This window comes from Hyaloscypha bicolor, assembly GCF_002865645.1.
Source record: "Hyaloscypha bicolor E unplaced genomic scaffold K444scaffold_136, whole genome shotgun sequence".
In the NCBI taxonomy this organism is placed as follows: domain Eukaryota; kingdom Fungi; phylum Ascomycota; class Leotiomycetes; order Helotiales; family Hyaloscyphaceae; genus Hyaloscypha; species Hyaloscypha bicolor.
In genome coordinates this window covers 1,175,082-1,193,712 of record NW_020194638.1, presented here as the reverse complement: position 1 = coordinate 1,193,712, position 18,631 = coordinate 1,175,082, and the positions used below count along the sequence as shown (strand labels likewise).

General features: G+C 48.9%; 7 protein-coding genes across 7 annotated transcripts; 3 read left to right on the top strand and 4 right to left on the bottom strand.

Annotated features, from left to right (window-relative positions):
• Nucleotides 1-2,885: 2,885 nt before the first annotated feature.
• On the bottom strand, nucleotides 2,886-3,635 carry K444DRAFT_634874 (uncharacterized protein; the record flags this gene model as incomplete). The annotated part of the gene is made up of 1 exon (XM_024883802.1): nucleotides 2,886-3,635. The coding sequence occupies one exon, from the start codon at nucleotides 3,633-3,635 to the stop codon at nucleotides 2,886-2,888; it is 750 nt and encodes a 249-aa protein (XP_024731006.1).
• A 323-nt stretch (nucleotides 3,636-3,958) lies between these two features.
• Nucleotides 3,959-5,813, bottom strand: K444DRAFT_646439 (uncharacterized protein; the record flags this gene model as incomplete). Its single annotated transcript, XM_024885200.1, has 2 exons — nucleotides 3,959-5,537; nucleotides 5,584-5,813. The coding sequence occupies 2 exons, from the start codon at nucleotides 5,811-5,813 to the stop codon at nucleotides 3,959-3,961; spliced, it is 1,809 nt and encodes a 602-aa protein (XP_024731005.1).
• A 247-nt stretch (nucleotides 5,814-6,060) lies between these two features.
• K444DRAFT_618561 (phosphoribosyl pyrophosphokinase) lies at nucleotides 6,061-7,905 on the top strand (the record flags this gene model as incomplete). Its single annotated transcript, XM_024881347.1, has 3 exons — nucleotides 6,061-6,103; nucleotides 6,150-6,297; nucleotides 6,347-7,905. Coding segments are annotated over exons 1-3 (1,523 nt in total), but the record flags the coding sequence as incomplete, so codon positions are not given.
• A 170-nt stretch (nucleotides 7,906-8,075) lies between these two features.
• Nucleotides 8,076-11,261, bottom strand: K444DRAFT_570685 (uncharacterized protein). Its single transcript, XM_024877276.1, has 3 exons — nucleotides 9,164-11,261; nucleotides 8,578-9,003; nucleotides 8,076-8,481 (listed from the first exon to the last, which is right to left on the bottom strand). The coding sequence occupies exons 1-3, from the start codon at nucleotides 10,943-10,945 to the stop codon at nucleotides 8,275-8,277; spliced, it is 2,415 nt and encodes an 804-aa protein (XP_024731003.1). The 5' UTR covers nucleotides 10,946-11,261; the 3' UTR covers nucleotides 8,076-8,274.
• A 520-nt stretch (nucleotides 11,262-11,781) lies between these two features.
• On the top strand, nucleotides 11,782-15,303 carry K444DRAFT_540246 (uncharacterized protein; the record flags this gene model as incomplete). The annotated part of the gene is made up of 7 exons (XM_024875694.1): nucleotides 11,782-11,949; nucleotides 12,156-12,363; nucleotides 12,436-12,695; nucleotides 12,770-13,184; nucleotides 13,343-14,043; nucleotides 14,157-14,842; nucleotides 14,973-15,303. The coding sequence occupies 7 exons, from the start codon at nucleotides 11,782-11,784 to the stop codon at nucleotides 15,301-15,303; spliced, it is 2,769 nt and encodes a 922-aa protein (XP_024731002.1).
• A 570-nt stretch (nucleotides 15,304-15,873) lies between these two features.
• On the top strand, nucleotides 15,874-17,134 carry K444DRAFT_618556 (protein qutG). The gene is made up of 4 exons (XM_024881346.1): nucleotides 15,874-15,904; nucleotides 15,954-16,602; nucleotides 16,693-16,764; nucleotides 16,820-17,134. Exons 2-4 carry the CDS (start codon nucleotides 16,073-16,075, stop codon nucleotides 17,058-17,060), a joined length of 843 nt encoding a protein of 280 aa, XP_024731001.1. The 5' UTR covers nucleotides 15,874-15,904; nucleotides 15,954-16,072; the 3' UTR covers nucleotides 17,061-17,134.
• K444DRAFT_618555 (uncharacterized protein) lies at nucleotides 17,072-18,520 on the bottom strand. The gene has a single exon (XM_024881345.1). The coding sequence runs from the start codon at nucleotides 18,193-18,195 to the stop codon at nucleotides 17,227-17,229; it is 969 nt and encodes a 322-aa protein (XP_024731000.1). The 5' UTR covers nucleotides 18,196-18,520; the 3' UTR covers nucleotides 17,072-17,226.
• Between the last annotated feature and the right edge of the window lie 111 nt (nucleotides 18,521-18,631).

The following is an 18,631-nucleotide window of genomic DNA, read 5'->3' as shown; positions in this document are numbered from 1 at the left end:
GGAAGCAGACTGACACCTTCACTGCCAGTCTCTCTTAAAAGTTAAGAGCTTAGTTAGATGTAAGGTATGATTACTTTAACGTAGAGGAACAATTCTCAACGTTCTATCTCTCGTTGAAATGGCGAAGAGGTTCTACTAAGATGATAAGGTACTCTCGAATCCGAGACCCCGAATGATCTCAATGACCAAGTTTCTAATCTCTCAACGGCAGTGGTATCGCTTCTTGCTCGTGTCTAAGAATTCGAAGACACGAATTCGATACGGTGTCTTCATCATGCCTACGGATATTACATAGACAAAAGTCTTTATCCCTCTGTCGTGGACTCGGTAAATCATCTGTTTCTCACAGAAGATAATCATGATCATGGATAGGGTTGCAACCTAGTGATTTCTAGTTCTCGGACCCCCCCGAAGCTTCAGTTCATTTCCTCAACGGTATAGGTACGTGTTAGTGGAGAACATCCATTTTCGTTTTTGATGGTCTTATGGTATATTTCACGACAATGTTCCACATTTCCCTGGTCGGCCTTTATTGAATTAATTTCCCTACTATCTAGGGAAAGGAAAATCGGATGTTTCTCGTATTTACGTCGAATGGTTTGGCACTGTCTCCACCGGCGGGAGGGATGCCCATCACGTGGATAACTCCTTGACCACCTCATGATGCAAGATATCATCACCGCCAACCCAACGTCTCATCCGAGAACCGCAAAAGCACGCTTTCGGAATTTCATGAAAGTAGGCTTCCACGATTCCGTACAGCAATCAGAAAGATCCGAAGATGTCCCCTCGCAATTCTGGGAAGGAGTGTATGAGAACGACTACGTGTTTGAGGCCGGCGTCTGGAAGATCTTCAATCTTGGCTACAACATGCTCTGGCAGGCTGATTACTGCAAGGGGTGGAGCGGTGGCGAAGCCATGAAGGGCCTAGGGAAGTGTTGGCCGGAGGATAAATGGGACCTTGATGAATGAGTCGTTGGCAAGAAGGTTTGGCCAGAGACGAGAGTGGTTCAGTCTCACTATGTTCATCCTGTGGCTGGTGCTAGAGTCGGGGAATGATAGGGGAGTTGCGGCCGCGGTACTGTTGCTGCGTAATTCAGCACAACGTTACGTTACGTTCTGGTCAAAGAAGATTCGTGGGTTTCTTCTCATATTCAGCCTGAAATGGAAACGTCCTTTTGTGATCTTTAATGATTAGTGCCAGGTTGGTTAGGGCCGATATCATTCAATGCAAACGTAAAACAGAGAAGTATTCCTAAACAATGCTCTTCCGAAAGGGACAAAGAGAAGCCCTGTATTGCTCAATGCGAATGAATACATGGCAAAGAAACTCCCCAATACTCCCAATTTACGCTTCAAACCCTCATTCCTAATTGAGCGCCTCCTAGTCCGTATCGAATAATGACCCCGCAACAAAGTACCCCAGACGTGCCGAGAAGAGTACTGCGGAAAGGATGCCTTTATTTCCCGCTGGGCTAGGGGAGATCCATATGCTTTCCGTGCTTAGATCTTGTTTGGTGATTCGCTGGCTCGAAAGGGATGGGTTAGGCCCCTGTCGGGGAGGAAATAGGGTTCAGGCTCGAGGGGGCGGGGCGGGTGATTACCCATTTGGACCGCGGACAAGGGAGCGGACCGCGTTCCGAGAGGGCTTGAGTTCCGAGCGGCGACATGTCTTGTAGCTTTGAGGTAGTGGGTACTTTGAAAATGAAGTTTTGGAAGTCGATCTTTTGGCACAGGTGGAAAGGGCGGTGAGGAAGTTAGGAGGTGAGTTTGCTGTTTGTGGTGTTTGGTTCTGAAGTGTTGATTATGAAGTTACGACCCGCAAGAGACTTGCGATGCCTTGCTGGTCTGAGAAGTCTTTTGATACCATATGAGCATGTCCTACAATGTCGAAATGTGTCAACAATCTAGACGTAGCTTTTTCTTCAACGGAGTATGCTATACGTCGGCAGTGTCAAGCTTCCCTTTTCGATGAATCTCCAATACCGAAGTCTGGGCGCTGCTTCCCTCCCGATAAAACAAAAACCAAGATTCTTGGCTCCTATAAGTGAAGTATTTTTTTCAAGTCATCGTGTATCTTTATTCGGTAGAGAGGGAGGTGCTTGTTCTGAGACCTAGAGCTGAACCACTTTTCAGGCTGCAGTTTTCAGCGCGGTCGACTTGCCAAGACAGCTGGAAGTGCCGATCGTGGCCTGGAGGGGGGAGAGGGGAGGGCTTTAGAGGTATTTGGAATCATGCAGTTTTTGTACTTCTTATGTAGAGAATGAAAAGGCTACGACCTTGAAGAGCGGTTGAGTACTGGAAATCTGGGAAATGAATAGTAGTCACGTGATGTCCGCCCCAAGAAAAGGGGCCGGGCGCAGAACTTGTGTGATGGGCCCTGCCTGGGGAGTGTGTTCGAAACTTTGGAGCAGAAGAACTCTGTACAAATCTTCCAACTATGGTTTTTGGGGACTGTGGTGAAAGCTCAGGAAGGACCATCAACCACTTGGCTAAAAAGGTCGACCAGGATTGCTTTGAAAAGAGGATCGTGCAAGATATTTGCTTGAATGAAGATGGGATTGGGGAAGATGAAGCCAAGGAACTCGATACAGAAGCAGTACAAACAACAAGATGAAACTGAGAGGGAGCAAAGAACGGCTGCATGCGGGTTTGAACTTGAGCATTCTACAAGTCAACAGCGACGCCACCCAAGCCAAAATCCAACTCCGCCAAAACCAGTCAGTACCAGTTTACCAATCGACATAAGCTCTGACAGTCATTAAACTCCTCTACCGACGATGCTTTTTGTGGACATCAGCCCTTTCCCAAGTGCGAACCCAATCTTCTTCTGGACAAACGTTGGACAAACTTCGACTCGTTATACACACATCTAGAATACCAGCTCATGGCTTCCAGAAAAACTGTCCTGGACGACTGCCATCAGGCTCCGATAGCAAAAGTCGTAGCCTAGGTAGTTTACATTCTGGATTTTCTCTTGCCCAAGCTCGAAAGCATCTCGATACTTCCGTATGCTGATAGAATGCCCGGTTTCTCCTCGCTTCATAGCCAAGTCGCTGCGCGCTTAGGAGCCAATTCTCACCCTCACTTGGACCAACGTGTGGGTGAGAGAGCTGCTGGCTAAGAGAATATGGGTAGATATCGCAAAGAGCCGGTGAAACGAGCGAGAAGTCCTTTAGATTGGGCATGGTGAGAATGGGCTGAAGTATTGCTTCCGCACTGGCACGTTGGACCTCTTTCCCACCAACCTCTAATGATATAATGCTGCATAAGTCTTCTTGGCTAATTGCTCTCAGTCTCAGAGGATCCCAGCTTAGCCGCACTGTATCGATATCCAGATTTGCGTGAACCAATGGAGGATGGCCACGAGTAGCAAACCGAAGCCGCCATTCCTTCAACATCTCGTATCGCGACTCCGAGCACACATGGAGATTTGCTGGAGATGGAGTGGTAGTCCAGAATTTCCCAACCCGCATATCATAGTGGACTTGGATAAGCCGGGGGCCTGGCAGAATGTTTTTCCATATTTCCAGTCGAATTTCGGCTGGAAGCTTGCTGAACGAATGGAATGAGGGTTCTTGGGCTGCAGATTGAACGAGTCGATTTGGCAGCTGCCGATCGTCCGGGGCGTCCATATTCAGCTCCAGCACGCTACCCAGTATTTCAATAACGAATGTATTTAACCATGGATAATCTGCGGATAGTTATACATGGACGTAGAAGAATCTCGAAGGCGATGGTGGACTGGGGTCTTAGTTCCTGAGTGGCTGTTGAGACCATGTGAAGAATCCAGGAAGGAAGGAGCGATGCTTGGCTTTCGCTCTGCAGAATCGAGTGACGACGGCATTGCCAAGGGACGGTTATGTCTTCCCCAAAATGGACCCGCCACTTGAAGACAGGAAGCGAGACTGAATATTTGTTTCCAGACAATGTGCGCTGAAGCAATACATGGCCTGTTCTATTCGTCTCCCAATAACTCGAACGGATTGGTCGGCTTTTGACAGCCAGAAGAAGCGCCAGCGGCAGACTGATTCCTCTTTCTCTTCTTCTTTCGCGCTCTGCGAGACTCTTGAGGATCCGCTGTCGCTTCTTCATCCATTGATGAGTGGCTAGTGATAGTTGAAATGGCTCTCTTACCGAGGCTCCCAATGATGGACGGGGCACTATCGAGGCCTGGCAGATCACGCAAGTTCGGGAGGGACTCGAGCTGCCGATGCAAATGAAGCAGCGGCTCTGGAAGTGACTGGGGAGGACCGTGAGAAACCACTAAAGACATGATCTGTTTGAGAATTCGAAAGGAGTAGTAGGAACCTTGAATTTGGGCAAAGAATTGAACAATGTCCCACGTGAGGTTCTTGCTCTTGTTTCTCATGTTATACTCATTTTCCAGATCTGCGAGCTGCTGTACAACAGGTTTGCAAAGCGGTATTTTAGCGCGGGAGTACGAATATTCGATCTCTTGATGGATTGCAATGGCTGTCCAGATCTGAGATCCAGAGACTCCAGGGAAGTTTTGTTGGAGCTGAGAATACAAAGTAGTAATGGCAGTACAGGCCTCTGGAATCTGTGGCAGGTTCGGCAGCTGTAGTTCCCGCCCTGTTGACTTATCTTGCTGCTTCCTATGCTCCGAGACAGTCAGTCTTTGTTGGTTTTCTGGTACAATGAGATTGATCAACCCGTATGCAAGCTGTCTGATGACCGTTGATACCTCCCAAGCGTTAGTGCGTACAGGACAATCAAGAAGAAAGGGGAGAAAGACGTGAAACGTCTGAGAGCCTTCAGTAACCTCATCCTGTCCTGCAATCCGAGCGAGGTAGGGATATTGCAACACGAATTCAGAGATGCGTGGGTCCAGGCTCCGGAGAAGTGGGAACAAATTTGTGGGGTGTTTGGCTTCGAGAGGAGCTGGGAGCTGACGGTATTCCTTCGAGAAGCGCTTGAACTCGGAAGGGCTTGCAGTTGCAGTTTTGAGAGATCGGGCATCGGCAAGGAGTTTGCGAAATGTACCGTGACTGTCCATTGAAATTTCAAATGCAAAGGCATGAAGGCCATGAGATTTCGGTAGGTCAAGTCGTTCAACAATAGCTGTTGGTCGGTAAACCTGGACGCTTAACGCCCGCTTATCAGGAGTTATGTCTCTGAAGAAACTGACTGCTCCATTGCCTAAGTCATGCACAAGAAGATCCGAATCGCCGGTAAGAACAACCCCTCCATGCTGGCTCAAATATTTGGCACAGTACAGATCAGCTTCACCAGGTACAACCTCTGTGCGCTCCCGATACTGATTTGAGTCTAAAAGGGCTTCTAAAACTGCAGGAACTAAGAACGGACTTGGAGGAAGTGCTGACAATTTTGACTTCACTGAAGCGGTGTGAAATGGCCCCCCAGGCGGGTTGTCGAGGGGTGGGAATGAGGCTCGGCATGGCGTTGCATTTGAGACATGATATTGATTCAGTTGATTTGTCTGCCTCATAAGCCTTTCCATTCTTGTATCAAGCTTCAAGGGAGGCAGAAAGCCGTCAAAATATATCTTCTTTCTTTGTTTGGTGAGCCCGCGTTCCACGAAACGTCACGGGAGCTTACATCTCAACGTCGTTGTCCCGAAGTCCATCTAGCCAGGCAATAGATGCTTTCCCAAGCTCTTCATATGAGGGAGCTGCTTCAAAGGGGTTCCAGGCTGCGGGTCTGGCACTTAAGCAGGCGTGGTAAATATGATAGGCAAACCCTGGTCCATCTATCACGACGTGTCTGCCTTCTATTGATTCTGCCTCCGAATAAGGCTGCAAAAAAGTGATCAGATGGGGAATCCCCATTGAAATGAAGGTACTTCAAGTACTGCCTTCCGACTGGGCTGTGTTGTTTGTGATCTGCTTGTGATATACGAGTTTGTGAGCCGATGTTGTGAATTTAAGGTTGGCCAGCATCATCTTTAAAATTTTCCCTGTCCCAAGCTACCGCTTCTTCCTCAAACATTCCTCAACACACTTTCAAAATGCGCAACACCCTCATCTTTGCTGGGAGCTCGTGTCCCGCCCTCACAGGTCAGATATGCTCGAATCTGGGCATGGCTCCTGCTGCTGTGGAGCTGTCCCAATTCGCAAATGTAAGCGTTGCTGAAATCTTCCCCGCGGCAAGGCTGATGAGCACAGGGCGAGACCAGCGTCAAGATCCTGACCAGTATTCGAGAGAAGGACGTGTTTGTGATTCAATCAGGTAGCAGTAAGATCAATGATAGTATCATGGAGCTTCTCATCTTGATCTCTGCTTGCAAGGGCGGTTCAGCAAACAAAATTACAGGTAAGAGTCACCCCACAATCCCAAGGAATTTCGAAGCTGATTTACCAAGCTGTTTTACCATATTTCCCATACAGCAGACAATCGAAGAAGAAATCACATCGAGGTGCAATCACTGCACGTATGCTTGCGAATCTCCTCGACGTTGCCGGAATCAAACATGTCATTACCATCGATCTACATGCTTCGCAGATGCAGGGCTTTTTCAGATGCCCGGTTGACAATCTACACGCGGAGCCATTGATTGCGCGATGGATTAGGCACAACGTTCCGAATTGGCAGGAAGCCGTTTGCGTATCGAAAAATGCTGGAGGCACAAAACGAGTCACATCATTAGCCGACGCGTTGAAGCTCAACTTTGGCATAGTCACGACGGACAAAAAACGAGGTGGTGTCAATATGACTGCGAGCATGATCATGAATCGATTGGATGGTTACGGTCCGGAGACGGAATTGGATTCTGATGTGAGCAAGTTGCATATTGGAAGTGGAAGTCACATGGGCAAACACGGATTAAAGCTCGAGCTTAAGCCATTGCCTGCTGAGCGGGAAGAACAAAAACTGGAGCAGGCGCCTCAAGAAACGACTCCACCCCGTCAAACACATACGCGACAGGATAGCAGCCAATCCTCACCTCGAAAGTCCCAGCAAGGTATGCCTTCTCCTCGGAGAACTGCTCACCACCAAAGTCCGAATCCGAATACATCAACAAGGTCGCCCCTCCACCGCGCACAACCCACCCCAGCCCGGTCATTACCAATACAAGAAGAGATAGAGTTCACCGACGAGAGGGCTAGAGATATAACACACGGTCGACTTGTCCAGGGTCATATTGTACCGGATGATTGGCCTTCACCAACACAATCTGCTATGTCAACCTCCCAAATCCTCGAACGTCCAGACGAAGACCCAATGGAAATGTCAAGGAATTCCTCATTCTTCAACCCAGAAGGACACGCGCTCGGCGGTACTGCAGATGCGACCGCAACTTCAGATGAAGAAGAGGAGGGTTTCAACGACCCAACCCTGGAGCAAATGATCACATTAGTTGGAGACGTACGAAACCGAACGGTCTTCATCGTCGATGACATGATCGACAAAGCCGGAAGTTGGATCGCAGCAGCAGAATGTGTCGTCAAGCGTGGCGGCGCGAAGAAAGTCTACTGCATCGCCACCCACGGTCTTTTCGGTGGCGATTCTCTCGAGGAACTCCAAGACTGCAATTGCATCGACACCATCCTCGTCACAAATTCATTCCCCATCTCCCCCGAAAAGGCACGCGCTACCAAGAAACTCGTTATCCTTGACTTGTCGAATCTACTCGCAGAGGCAATTCGCAGAAACCACTATGGAGAGTCGATTTCCGCGCTATTTACGCATACTTATGACTAGAAGCGCCGGCGTTGACGATTAATGATTGTAAGATTCATGTCCCCTTGCTTTGATTACCAGCGTGGCGTCGGGGGGCTTTAACCTTCTTGCTGGAGCAAGAAGTTGGCGGAGTAGTTATTGAAATTCAAGATACCTTGCTTTTTTGATCTCCCTTGATGAGTTACAGTGATGCAGTCATTTTGAACATAGGCTGCTAGGCAGCTTTCACATTACCCAGCGATGCATTCTGTAGAGATTGCAAGATCATCTTTCATCTAGAAAGGTGTTCTTAACGGAGCGTTGGCAGATCAGATTAGTCTTTTGACTTTTGGGACTAGAAGGCACCTTATTCTGTGTATGCTCCGCCTTTCATTAGGGGGGTGGATAAGGGGCAAGAGAACTTCTCAAACATCACATGTTATTGGCGACTGGGCTGCTTTGAATAACATATCCTACTGTACAATTTCCCAGTCGCTCAAATGGGAGTCTGAAGATTCCATGATATCTAGAACTCCTGGTGCTCCAGTTTCCGTAGCAATTCAAGTGTTCCCGTGTTTCTTCTGAACTCGGTTCAATTATGTACTGTTTCCAATATACCGATCCAGTATTTTACTCCTCATAGCGATGATAATTCTGAAGAACTTCAAGTCTCATCCTTCTCTTTGGCGCCTTCCTTCCGGTCATTAGCTCAAATTGAGCTATGGCTTGTTCGGGCAAGACTTCCAAGCCATCCACAATCACCCATGCCTGTTTCGCCTCCTCCCGTACACGTCGGATCTGTTTCAACAGGGGTGTATCCAGAGGCAAGTATGCTAGCTGTGAAGGAGGTCAGCAATGCTTGCTTGTGATGCAGAAATCCCAAATATCCCCAGCTTCGAGGAAACAATGGGGAAGCGGATCGGAACTACTCACCTCAACAACAACTCCACCAGTCGGACTTCCGAGCCACTGCATTGGCATTTCAAAATTCGCGGGAGCATGATCTCCAACACTCCGTGCTGGGACACAAGAGACGATCATGGTAGGCTGTCTATAACCTACTGGCCAGTCTTCGTTGGTAGATCTCAGGACACGCACTATTTCGCCATCGCTGCTGAGTCCGGAGGCCCATGAGTTGAAGTGTCTGGCGACAGCCTCTGCGTTTTCAACTGTGCGGTTGCAGATGAACACTTTCCGACAGCCCAGTTGGATCATGGCGTAAACTGCCGCTCGAGCCATTCCGCCTGCCCCAATCACGAGGCCGGTCGTTTTAGAGGGCTGGATGGCGTTTCTTGGAGACATGTTTCGTCTGATACAGGTCATGATTCCGATAAAATCGGTGTTGTCTCCATAGTAAGCCTGAAAATGGCATGTTAGTACTTGATCAATGGACTGCAATTCTGATGGCATTCGAATGGGATCATTCTGAATGTACAAGAATGTCCCAGACATTCCGAGGGTTGTCCCAGAGCTCGTAGGAGATTCAAGGGGACAAGAAAAGAAGAGAAAATAGACATACTGCTATTGGTCCAGCCTTGCATCTCTGGTTAGCTTGCCGGAGAAGCGATTCCGTACTCCCATCCAGAGGACTGCTATTTTGGAACGTGCGGAGGGGAAGTAGAGTATTCACGGCTCCAATGGCCTTGGCGTGATAGCTCTTTGCTGCTATTCGGCTCAATATTTGGACCTTGAAAGGCTGTGTAATGGCGGCGCCTCCGAAGTTTTGGTCATGGATAATCCGATGAATATCTTCAAGTGATGAGACTTGAAGCGATTGGAAATCATTACTCATCCCACAGACTTGGTACGCAGCAGTGTGCATGGCGGGCGACAAGCTGTAGAACACACTGGCTCCGAGATGGTAAAAGTGCAGCGGGTCCAGGATTCGCGACTGATACAGAGCCTGCATGGCTTCCGAGGCAGTTGGAAGAAATTGCCGAATCTGACTCTTACTGACAGTAGTGTTCATAATCGGATGAGTGACGGGTGTGAAGATCTTATTGGCCACGAGTGACGGGCGTCCATGGTCTCCAAGATTGTAAGCAATAATCGGCAGATGATCCGGTATAGACTCGATCCTGTTCACAAATGCCCGAACAAAGTCATTGTCGCTCTCTTTTGATGTTGCTCGCACGAATCGGACGATATCACAGCCCAGAGATTTGGCCTTGTTGTACTCGGTCATGCTAGTATCTTCATCCCATCCCCAAGGGTTCTCATCTCGTGAAAGGTAGTGTCCAATAACTCTCGTCCGGCCCGAAGATCGGACGAGATGAGAGACTCGTTCAGATGAATACTTTAGGTCGACAATAATATATTCGACTGCGAGTCGAAGAGCCCATTCCATGAGAATGAAATAGGCATGTTCCCTCTCCGCCATAGTGAGTTGTGTCCCCTCAAAGGCATAGTTCTCGACTTGGAAAATCACAGGTACTCCAAGATTTCTCCTGATGGTTGCAACCTGCTTGCCGATCAATTTCTGAAGATCAGGTGACCAAGTATCAATCTTCAATTGTACAGCATCAGCTCCAGCTTCCAGTTCAACGAGGTCTATTGCGGGTATTGTCGAGAGTCGTAAGGATAGTGCGTAAGTGAATGACCTGCACTCCGGTGGAAGGGCCGCAATAGAAAAAGGGCTTTCAAAGCCACTCCGGATAACCCCCTGGCCAGTCAAGAGATCGAGGAAGCTGGAGAAATCTTCTTTGGCATATTTAAGTCTTGAAGAAACATTTCCTAACCCATTCTCTGGTGGTGTCTCAGCTCCATCACCGCTTGGATCGTATAAATTGTAGTACTCGAGGTTGGAACAATTCCGGTGGGCTAAATCCGCGATTTCGAGACGAGCAGCTTCTTCATCCCCAAGTCGTAACAGGGACTTTATCCTGTGACTTCCTCGAGTGATGTAGATGACGGGATGCGTTTTCGAGTACTCTGCTAGCGCTTTTTGAGCAGGATATGACAGACTGCCCATCCCACATTCGATAATGCATCCAGTCCTGTGATTGTCCAACATCTGCTTCAGAACCTCGACGTTTTTCCGGTAGAATGCTTGGTTTCCATATTGACGAAGAAAGATACCTCGTGTAGTGCCTGTTGCCTCCTGGAAGCAGTGATCTTCCGTGATCAGACGGCGACCAAGATGAGTGGCACCAATAAAGCCGAGGGTTCTTTTGCCAGACCCTCGGGATCCAACGAGGACAATAGACGCCTCGGGAGGGAAGTCTCGTATACAGGGTGAGGGCCGGTTTTCTATGTTCCAGGATGACGAGAGGGAAGGCGCAAGCTGAGTTGTGACAGACATTTCTCAAAAGGAAAAGCAATGAAGGCCTCGAATGTCCTGATTTCACCGACACAATGAGCCGTTCAAGATAGAACAATTGTCCAGACGAATTCGGAGAACTCTAGAGCCCCAGAACTCCAGAACACGCAACTCCTTTTCCTTCTCTCATGCAATGAGTCGGGAAGTCTCAACCCTCGACACGTGATGAAGTCGCAAAGCGAGCAAAAGCGGGGTAACCAAATCGGGGCGGCTGCTTTCCAAGCTCGTCGGGGAGACGGGGATGCTTGCGTCTGCTGCGTGATGGTCACAAGAGGCCACCGAGGGACGTCCGCCGTCGACAGAAGCAAGGTCAATTATATCTTCACGAAGGAGCTGGCGACAGTCGACGGCATTCAGAGAAGAAGCCACTCCACGCTGCGCGACCTAGATCCAGATTAGATGACTAAGGAGACAGACACCTAAATTCGGGAAAAGACTCAGCCGTCCGAGAAGTGTGGGGTCTCCAGATTCTCTCACCAATTGGCGCCACTGCATTGGTGAACGAACCCAACCCCAACCTTGGGGAAGGAAGAATTGGTAAGGCCCCGACAAACTTTGCTGCAGATGCATGGTAATAACACGTACAGGGTCGACATTGAGAAGCCCTTGCTGAACCTGACGAATTGCCCTTGTCAGCCAACGGCGCAGCTCCAGAACCCGACATCCTCATTACCCCGGACCAGCTCTGCGAGAGTACAACGTCGAATACCCTCATGCTTGGACAAGCCGAACCCGGATGACCAACTCTCGCGGCCTTGCCCTGAGGGCGACTCCACATCCGAACCCATAACCGTCTAAATTGAAGAGCACACGCGGAAATGGCACCACAAGCATTGGGCGATCCGAAGTTGGCGGAGCATAAGCAGGAAGAATTGAAGTCGTCCGAGGAGATTCAGAAGCCTGGGAAGCATGGCCCTCGAAAGCGAGTATCACAGGCTTGTGACAGGTGTCGAAGTAGGAAGGACAAATGCGATGGCAAAAAGCCGGTGAGAGGATTTTCATACATATATCAATGCTGAGGTGGGGCTAGAACATTGGGAAGTTGCGGCAAAGCCTTGTTCCAGGAGAAAGTCTTTCCAATGTCCGGTATACCTTGGTTCGTTGCGCTGTTGTGGGTGGAGGGGATATTTCGTTGGACTCGATTTCCCAGTGTACCACACATCTTGGGACACCAAATGCTAAAATCAGACAGGCTTGTTCAACTTGTGTCACCAATGGTAGATCCTGTTCCTATGACGCGAATGTGAAGAAGCGAGGATTGCCTGAAGGATATGTACGTGGACTCGAGAAGCTGTGGGGAATAGCTATAAAAGAGGTCAACACCATCGAAGACAGCATATTGACCGCGCTAGCTGGCAATGAGGACAACGAAAGTGTCCTCAGCGTGTGGAATGACGAGAGTGAGCCTAATTCCATATAGCCTTTGTTGATTCATTCTGAAACGTTTAATAACATCGGTGTTTGCTGGCTAGATAACTCAGAAGCGTGGGTGGAAACTTGGCGGAAGTCTCAGATGTCACGAGAGCTGGAGAGGTTACTTTCATCCCAAGAGCCTTCGGTTGAGACTATGAAAAGAAAGAGGGTCGACTCGGATGCTCAGTCTTCCAAAAGACTCGAAACATCCACTGGTTACCAGAATGGGAACCAATGGCAGGAAACCTCTGCCAGTATGACATCACAGAACGACTATCAAAAGCCACAACCGGAGGCCCGAGTATCCTCAGCCATCGATGTGAGCGCCATCCCTTTGATCTCATTGTTCCGAGCACATTCAGTACCATGAAATATTGACAAAAAAATGCACAGGACTTCCTGGTCAAAGAGTATGAATCAATACTCAGTCCTTCGACTGCCCATGGCGCGATCTCAGGTGGTACGCCAGCTGCTGCTAACATCGATCTCCCAGAACTACCTTCAGAAACCTGGCATCTTCTGGATGTCTATTTCTCATATACGCATTCTTGGCTGCCAATTATTGAGAAGCATGACTTGTTACGAACCTCATATCAATACTCTCAGAACCGCAACACGGGGTCAACCCCAGCATCTGGGGAAAACGCCGCATTATGGGCGGCCATTGCATATGCGAAGTTTCAGCATAGAGCTATAAATAATATCCCACGTGCTCTAGGCAATGTTGGAGAGATGGTGTGGACCGCGGAGAGAATGTACTCGCAAGCAAGAGCCCTCATTCCTAACGAGGAAGGCAATCTTGAACTTGGTAAGCTTTAATTTCGCTCCATTATCAGAAGGAGCAGATGCATCAAGGGACCCTAATGTCCAGTTTGCTCCCTCCTTGCTCCATTCATCCTGCACTGCTAGGAACTTTGCTCACCACTATATACCATTCTGTTGAGCACTTAAATTAACAAATTTCAGGTCACGTGCAGGCTCTCCTGATTTTAACACTCTCAAATATGGGTATGGGTCATTATAGCCGTGCTTGGTCTTTGATTGGCCAAGCCGTTCGAGCTGCAATTGATCTTCAGCTTGACCATCCTGTAGAGCTTTCTTCGAATTCTGTAAGGTCCCGTTCGAGATCGAAGCATGTTTTCCTGGGCTGTTTCGTGCTCGATACCCTGATTTCAGCTCGTCTGAAACGCCGGCCACATTTGAGATCGGACGAAATCGAAGTAGTCGGACTCGTCGAAGAGGATGGCTTGGAAGAATGGGATCCGTGGGCAGACTGCCTGAACGTGCGCAGGTGTAGCAGCTCCCGGGTCCCGGCTGCGATTCTCAGCACTTTCAATCGGCTGATTCAGTTGCTGAAGTCGTTAAACGATGCTGTTTGTGTGCCTCCAGGTGCCAATTACTTGCAAGCTAGTACGACTGTGCAAGACAAGTTGCATATCTGGATCCAATCACAGCCTGGCTCATTGTTTGATTTCATCTCGAACGATGGCGACCCATCGACACTCTTACTTCCACATCAGAACCATCTGTATAATATATACGTCACGACGCTTGCCGCATCGCAACTGCTTCCACGCAGCAACGAATATGAAGCAGTGGATCTGGAACCATGCACCAGGTCCGCAAAGCAAGTAGTTGGGCTTCTCAACCAACATTCGAACAACTTTGTAGGTGATGTCCCTTTCCTATTTCTGATTATTACGTCGTACCTTCCTCCATTGGCCCCAGTTCTCCCCGAAGAATCATCATCGAGCAACTACTGACTTTACCGTTACCGAAGGGGCTTTTGATAGTCCCCCCAACCTATGAGTACTTCGTCAAAACAGCATACGATGTTGTTCATACTGTCCAGAGCAGCATTGAGAGTACGCATATAACTCTCAATGATTGGAAGAGGAATCTGGACCACTGCCTTGATGCCATGGAATCAGCTTGGCCTGTTTTCGAAACCTTCAAATCTTCCATAACCTACCAAGCAACTTCAGAACCTCGGCGACACAGCCAAGTTGCTTTTGACTTGATAAGTGGCACCAGCCAAGACACTGATACCCCCATGTCCGGAGGGAAGACACCTCAAAGTATAGCAAGTCATGAAACGATGAATTCTCACAGTCCTCAAATATTTAGGACAATAACCAGGCCCGAGGCCTCCACTCCGAGGAACACAATGCAGTCGATGAAAGCCCGGACACCACGGAGCTCGTCTTTCGGACAATCGTCAGGCCACGGGTTACCACAGAATCCTCTCAATATGTACGAAAATGCTTACGCCCCGTATCAAAACAAGCGCACTTCCACGTCAATTGATAAGTCGCCCGCCACTATAACGAGCCTACAACCACAGCCTTCATTTAACATTCCGCCACCAAATAACCCACAACTGCATCGCTCATTGACTATGAGCTCTGCAGACGTAGAATTCGATCCCATGTTTAACGAGCTCATGCGTCTCGATGCGACGGAATGGTGAGTCGAAACCTCTTCTTCTTCTTCCCAGTTGTTCCCAATCAAGCAAGAACATCCCTCTTCAATCGTCCCGAACCTGACGAGACATTCATCTTCTCCAATTATCCCAAAATCTAACAAGAACATCCAGGTCCGGCAACTGGGACCAAAGCCTCATGAACCTAGGCTTCACCGAGTCCGACAACATGAACCAAGATTTCTACGCCTTCTGTCAGGAGCCCGATCCCCTACAACAAAACAATGTTTTCCAGCAGCTGGTTGCCAACTCCAATGCCGAGACGACGAATTTCTTTGACGCGAGTGGGAATGTATTTGGTGGGATGGCTATAACACCTGGGTTTGGAGGATTAGGAATGGGAGTGGCTGTGGGTGACGAGAATGAGGGGATTGAGGCAGGGCAAATATTGCAGGCGCTGAGTGCGGCCGAAGAGCAGAGGACGGTAGGGAGAGGTGGTGGATGAATAACAAAAAGCTGTTGGATGTTATGAGTTCTGGTATCTCACCATAGAGGGAAGATTATTGTCAGTGCATGAATATGAATATTGCATACTAGGTCAAGATTCCTTCAACTATCGTCCTCTCTAGAGCGAAGAACTTATAGTAATGCCTTGCACACCAAATCCACAAGTATATATGATCAACAGATCGCTGAACCCCCTGCCCGCTATCGGAAGAACTTACAGCCCCTCCGTCCCCACAACCCCACCTGGTGCACTGCTGACGCTTACACTCGCCTTGCATCGGACTTTTCTTTCCCACTATCAACATCCCACCTCACCTCACTCTCCAATTCAAACGCCAAAATCACAGAATCACGAAGGTCCTTCCACACCTTACTCCAATTGACCTCCCATACCATTGGCCACCCATACAAGATGGCCAAAACCTTTACAGAAGCAGAATTGAAGGATATTTATGTCTTTGCACTAGCTCTCGGCCGGAGAGCAGGAAAGATCCTCATTGATGGGGTCGAAAAGAGGACGGGTGCGGCCAGTGGACGGGACATGGGCAGGCAGGAGGAGAAGATGAATGCAGTTGATATTGTTACGCAGACGGATTTGGGTGAGTCGCTTGATCTGGGGAGGAAGGAGGGGCTAATCACGTGAAACAGATGTTGAAGCGTTCGTGAAGGATGAGATTAACAGGAAATATCCGGATCACAAGTATGTCTTTCTCTTCCTTTCCTCTTTCCTCGTCGGATGGACTTGTGGGTTGGGGTTGAGCTGAGTGATGGGACATGAGACAAAGGAGGTTGAGATGAATGAAAGCAAGACTTACAAACCCCCCAGATTCATCGGCGAAGAAACCTACTCCTCCGGCTCCTCAAAACAATACCTGATAGACAACTCACCAACCTGGGTTGTGGACCCCTTGGACGGAACAGTAAACTACACGCACCTATTCCCCATGTTCTGCGTTTCGATCGGCTTTGTCCTCTCCGGTGTCCCTATCATCGGAGTAATTTACCAACCTCTCCTCGATACCGCTTATTCTTCCTTGGTAGGATATGGAGCGTGGCAAGATGATGCGAGTGAAAAGAAAGAGAGGAAGAGGTTGCCGTTGGTTAATAGTCCGAAGGCGGTGTTACCGAAAGAGGCGCCGAAAGGTTGTATTTTTAGCTGTGAGTGGGGGAAGGATAGGAGGGATACGCAGGGGGGAAATATGTGGAGGAAGGTAAATAGTTTTGTGAATATGGCGGCTGAGATTGGAGGGCGTGGGGGAAAGGGAGGCATGGTTCATGGCGTAAGGAGTCTGGGAAGGTTCGTATTTCTTGGTTCCTGAAACGGTCTTAGAAATTCGCAGCAGAAAAAGAGTTGTGGGCTGATTTATGATTAACTTGATGTCAACAGTGCGACGCTCGATCTTGCCTACGTAGCAGCGGGATCCTTTGACATCTGGTGGGAAGGTGGATGCTGGGAGTGGTAAGTTCCTTTCCGTTTCTCGGCCGGGCATCCTGTGCTCACTTGTGCACCACAGGGACGTCGCAGCTGGGATTGCGATTCTGAGGGAAGCCGGGGGGCTCATCACATCAGCCAATCCCCCGCCGAATCCTGAGACCGACCCCATTGAGGAGGTCAGACTAGGGAGTAGGCTGTATTTGGCGATTCGACCGGCGGGGGATAGTGATGGGGAGACGGGCAGGAAAGCGCAAGAGAGAGTGGTGAGAGAGACGTGGAAGAGGGTTCAGGGGCTGGATTACTCACGGCCTGGGGCCTAAAGGAATGGGTTGGAGGCTTGATATGTTTATAGATTGTTAATTAAAAAAAACCTGAACTCCGTGCTAAAATATCCAGTCTGTCTATTACGTACCGTCAATCCTAGATACTTTTCTCCTCATCATTGTCATTGCCCAAAAATGTTCCTGAATATCCAAGACCGATCATTTATAGATGAGGCTTTGACACTTCTGCAGCAATGACCTCCTTCACTTTCTCCACAGGCAAAGTGGATATCTTCCTCCGAAGCCACACCTTATCTTGCTCCAACCCCTGCCAAATCATAGCCTCTACACCGCCAATAACCTTCCACCCAGCATTTCTCGCAAGAGCATCAATAGCCGTATTCGGACTCGGGTGATAACACATTTCCAAAATAGCCCCTTTTTCCTTCTTCCCCAACATCGTCTCGATGATCTTCCTTGCCGTCCACTCGCTCTCGCTCTTTGGAGCAAAATCAGGTATCGCGCTGATAATGACCTTTGGTCCTTCCAACTCTTCCGCTTCAGCAACGGATGAGATATATCTCAATCCGTCGCCGAAGCCTTTGCTGTTGCATTCAGCAATTACTTGGTCCACTTCGGATTTATCTCTATTGACGAGATAGATATCCGAGCAGCCGAGGAAGTGCTTGAGTGCGTAAACAGCCGCACGACTCGTGCCTCCGCCGCCGATAATCATTCCGGGTTTGCCTTCCATATTTTTAGCATCTGATTTGCTGACGTTTTGCAGGATGGCTTCCCGAATTCCAATGCAGTCTGTGTTGGTGCCGCATAGAAGTCGTGTCCCATCCGGAGCGGAGCGGAGGAAGATCGTGTTGATGGCTCCGATTGCTTCTCCTTCAGGGGTCAGGACGTCGAGATGAGGAATGATGGCTACTTTGTGAGGCATCGTTACTGCTGCTCCGTAGAACTTGGGCTCTCGAGCGAGGGCTAGACATGCTTCCAGGTTCCGAGATTCGTAGAGGAGGTATTGATAGTTAAGCTTAAGGGCTGAGTAGACTGTGCTGTGAAGGTGTGGTGATAGTGAGTGTGCTATCCCGTAGCCGAAGAGGTAGCTCACTTTGTCCAGATGTGCGATTGAGGGTGCTGGAGGAGGTACGGCCGGAGCTTCAGTGTGAGGTTGTGACTGAGGCATTGCGAGATGCTTCTGTTTGAAATCCAAGGGAGTGCCCGGCGTGCCCGGTCGTGTAGATTATGAATTTGATGCCAAGTGAGTGGACAACTTCCAGTATAAATTGAATATCTAATATTGGGATAGGGAGTGGGCCGTCTGTTGGTAGAGAATAAATCGGAAGCAAGATTGAGGTTTGCTCTTGCAAAAGAAAGGCTCCTATGAAAAGAAGTAGACGGAGGCGTCTTCAGCTCGGCTTGGAAGAGAGTATAGCAGACCTCGGAAGCAGTTTCAATATGACTACACAAGAAACACTGCAGAAGGTCGGAAGAAGAGAACCAGGGTCAGCCTCGTGAGAAGATGAAAGTAAGGTCACTTGGCAAGATCTGCAAAGGAGGGGCTGTACAAGTGCACAGTATATGTCATACCGGGAATCGTGCATTCTTGTAATTCTTTACCC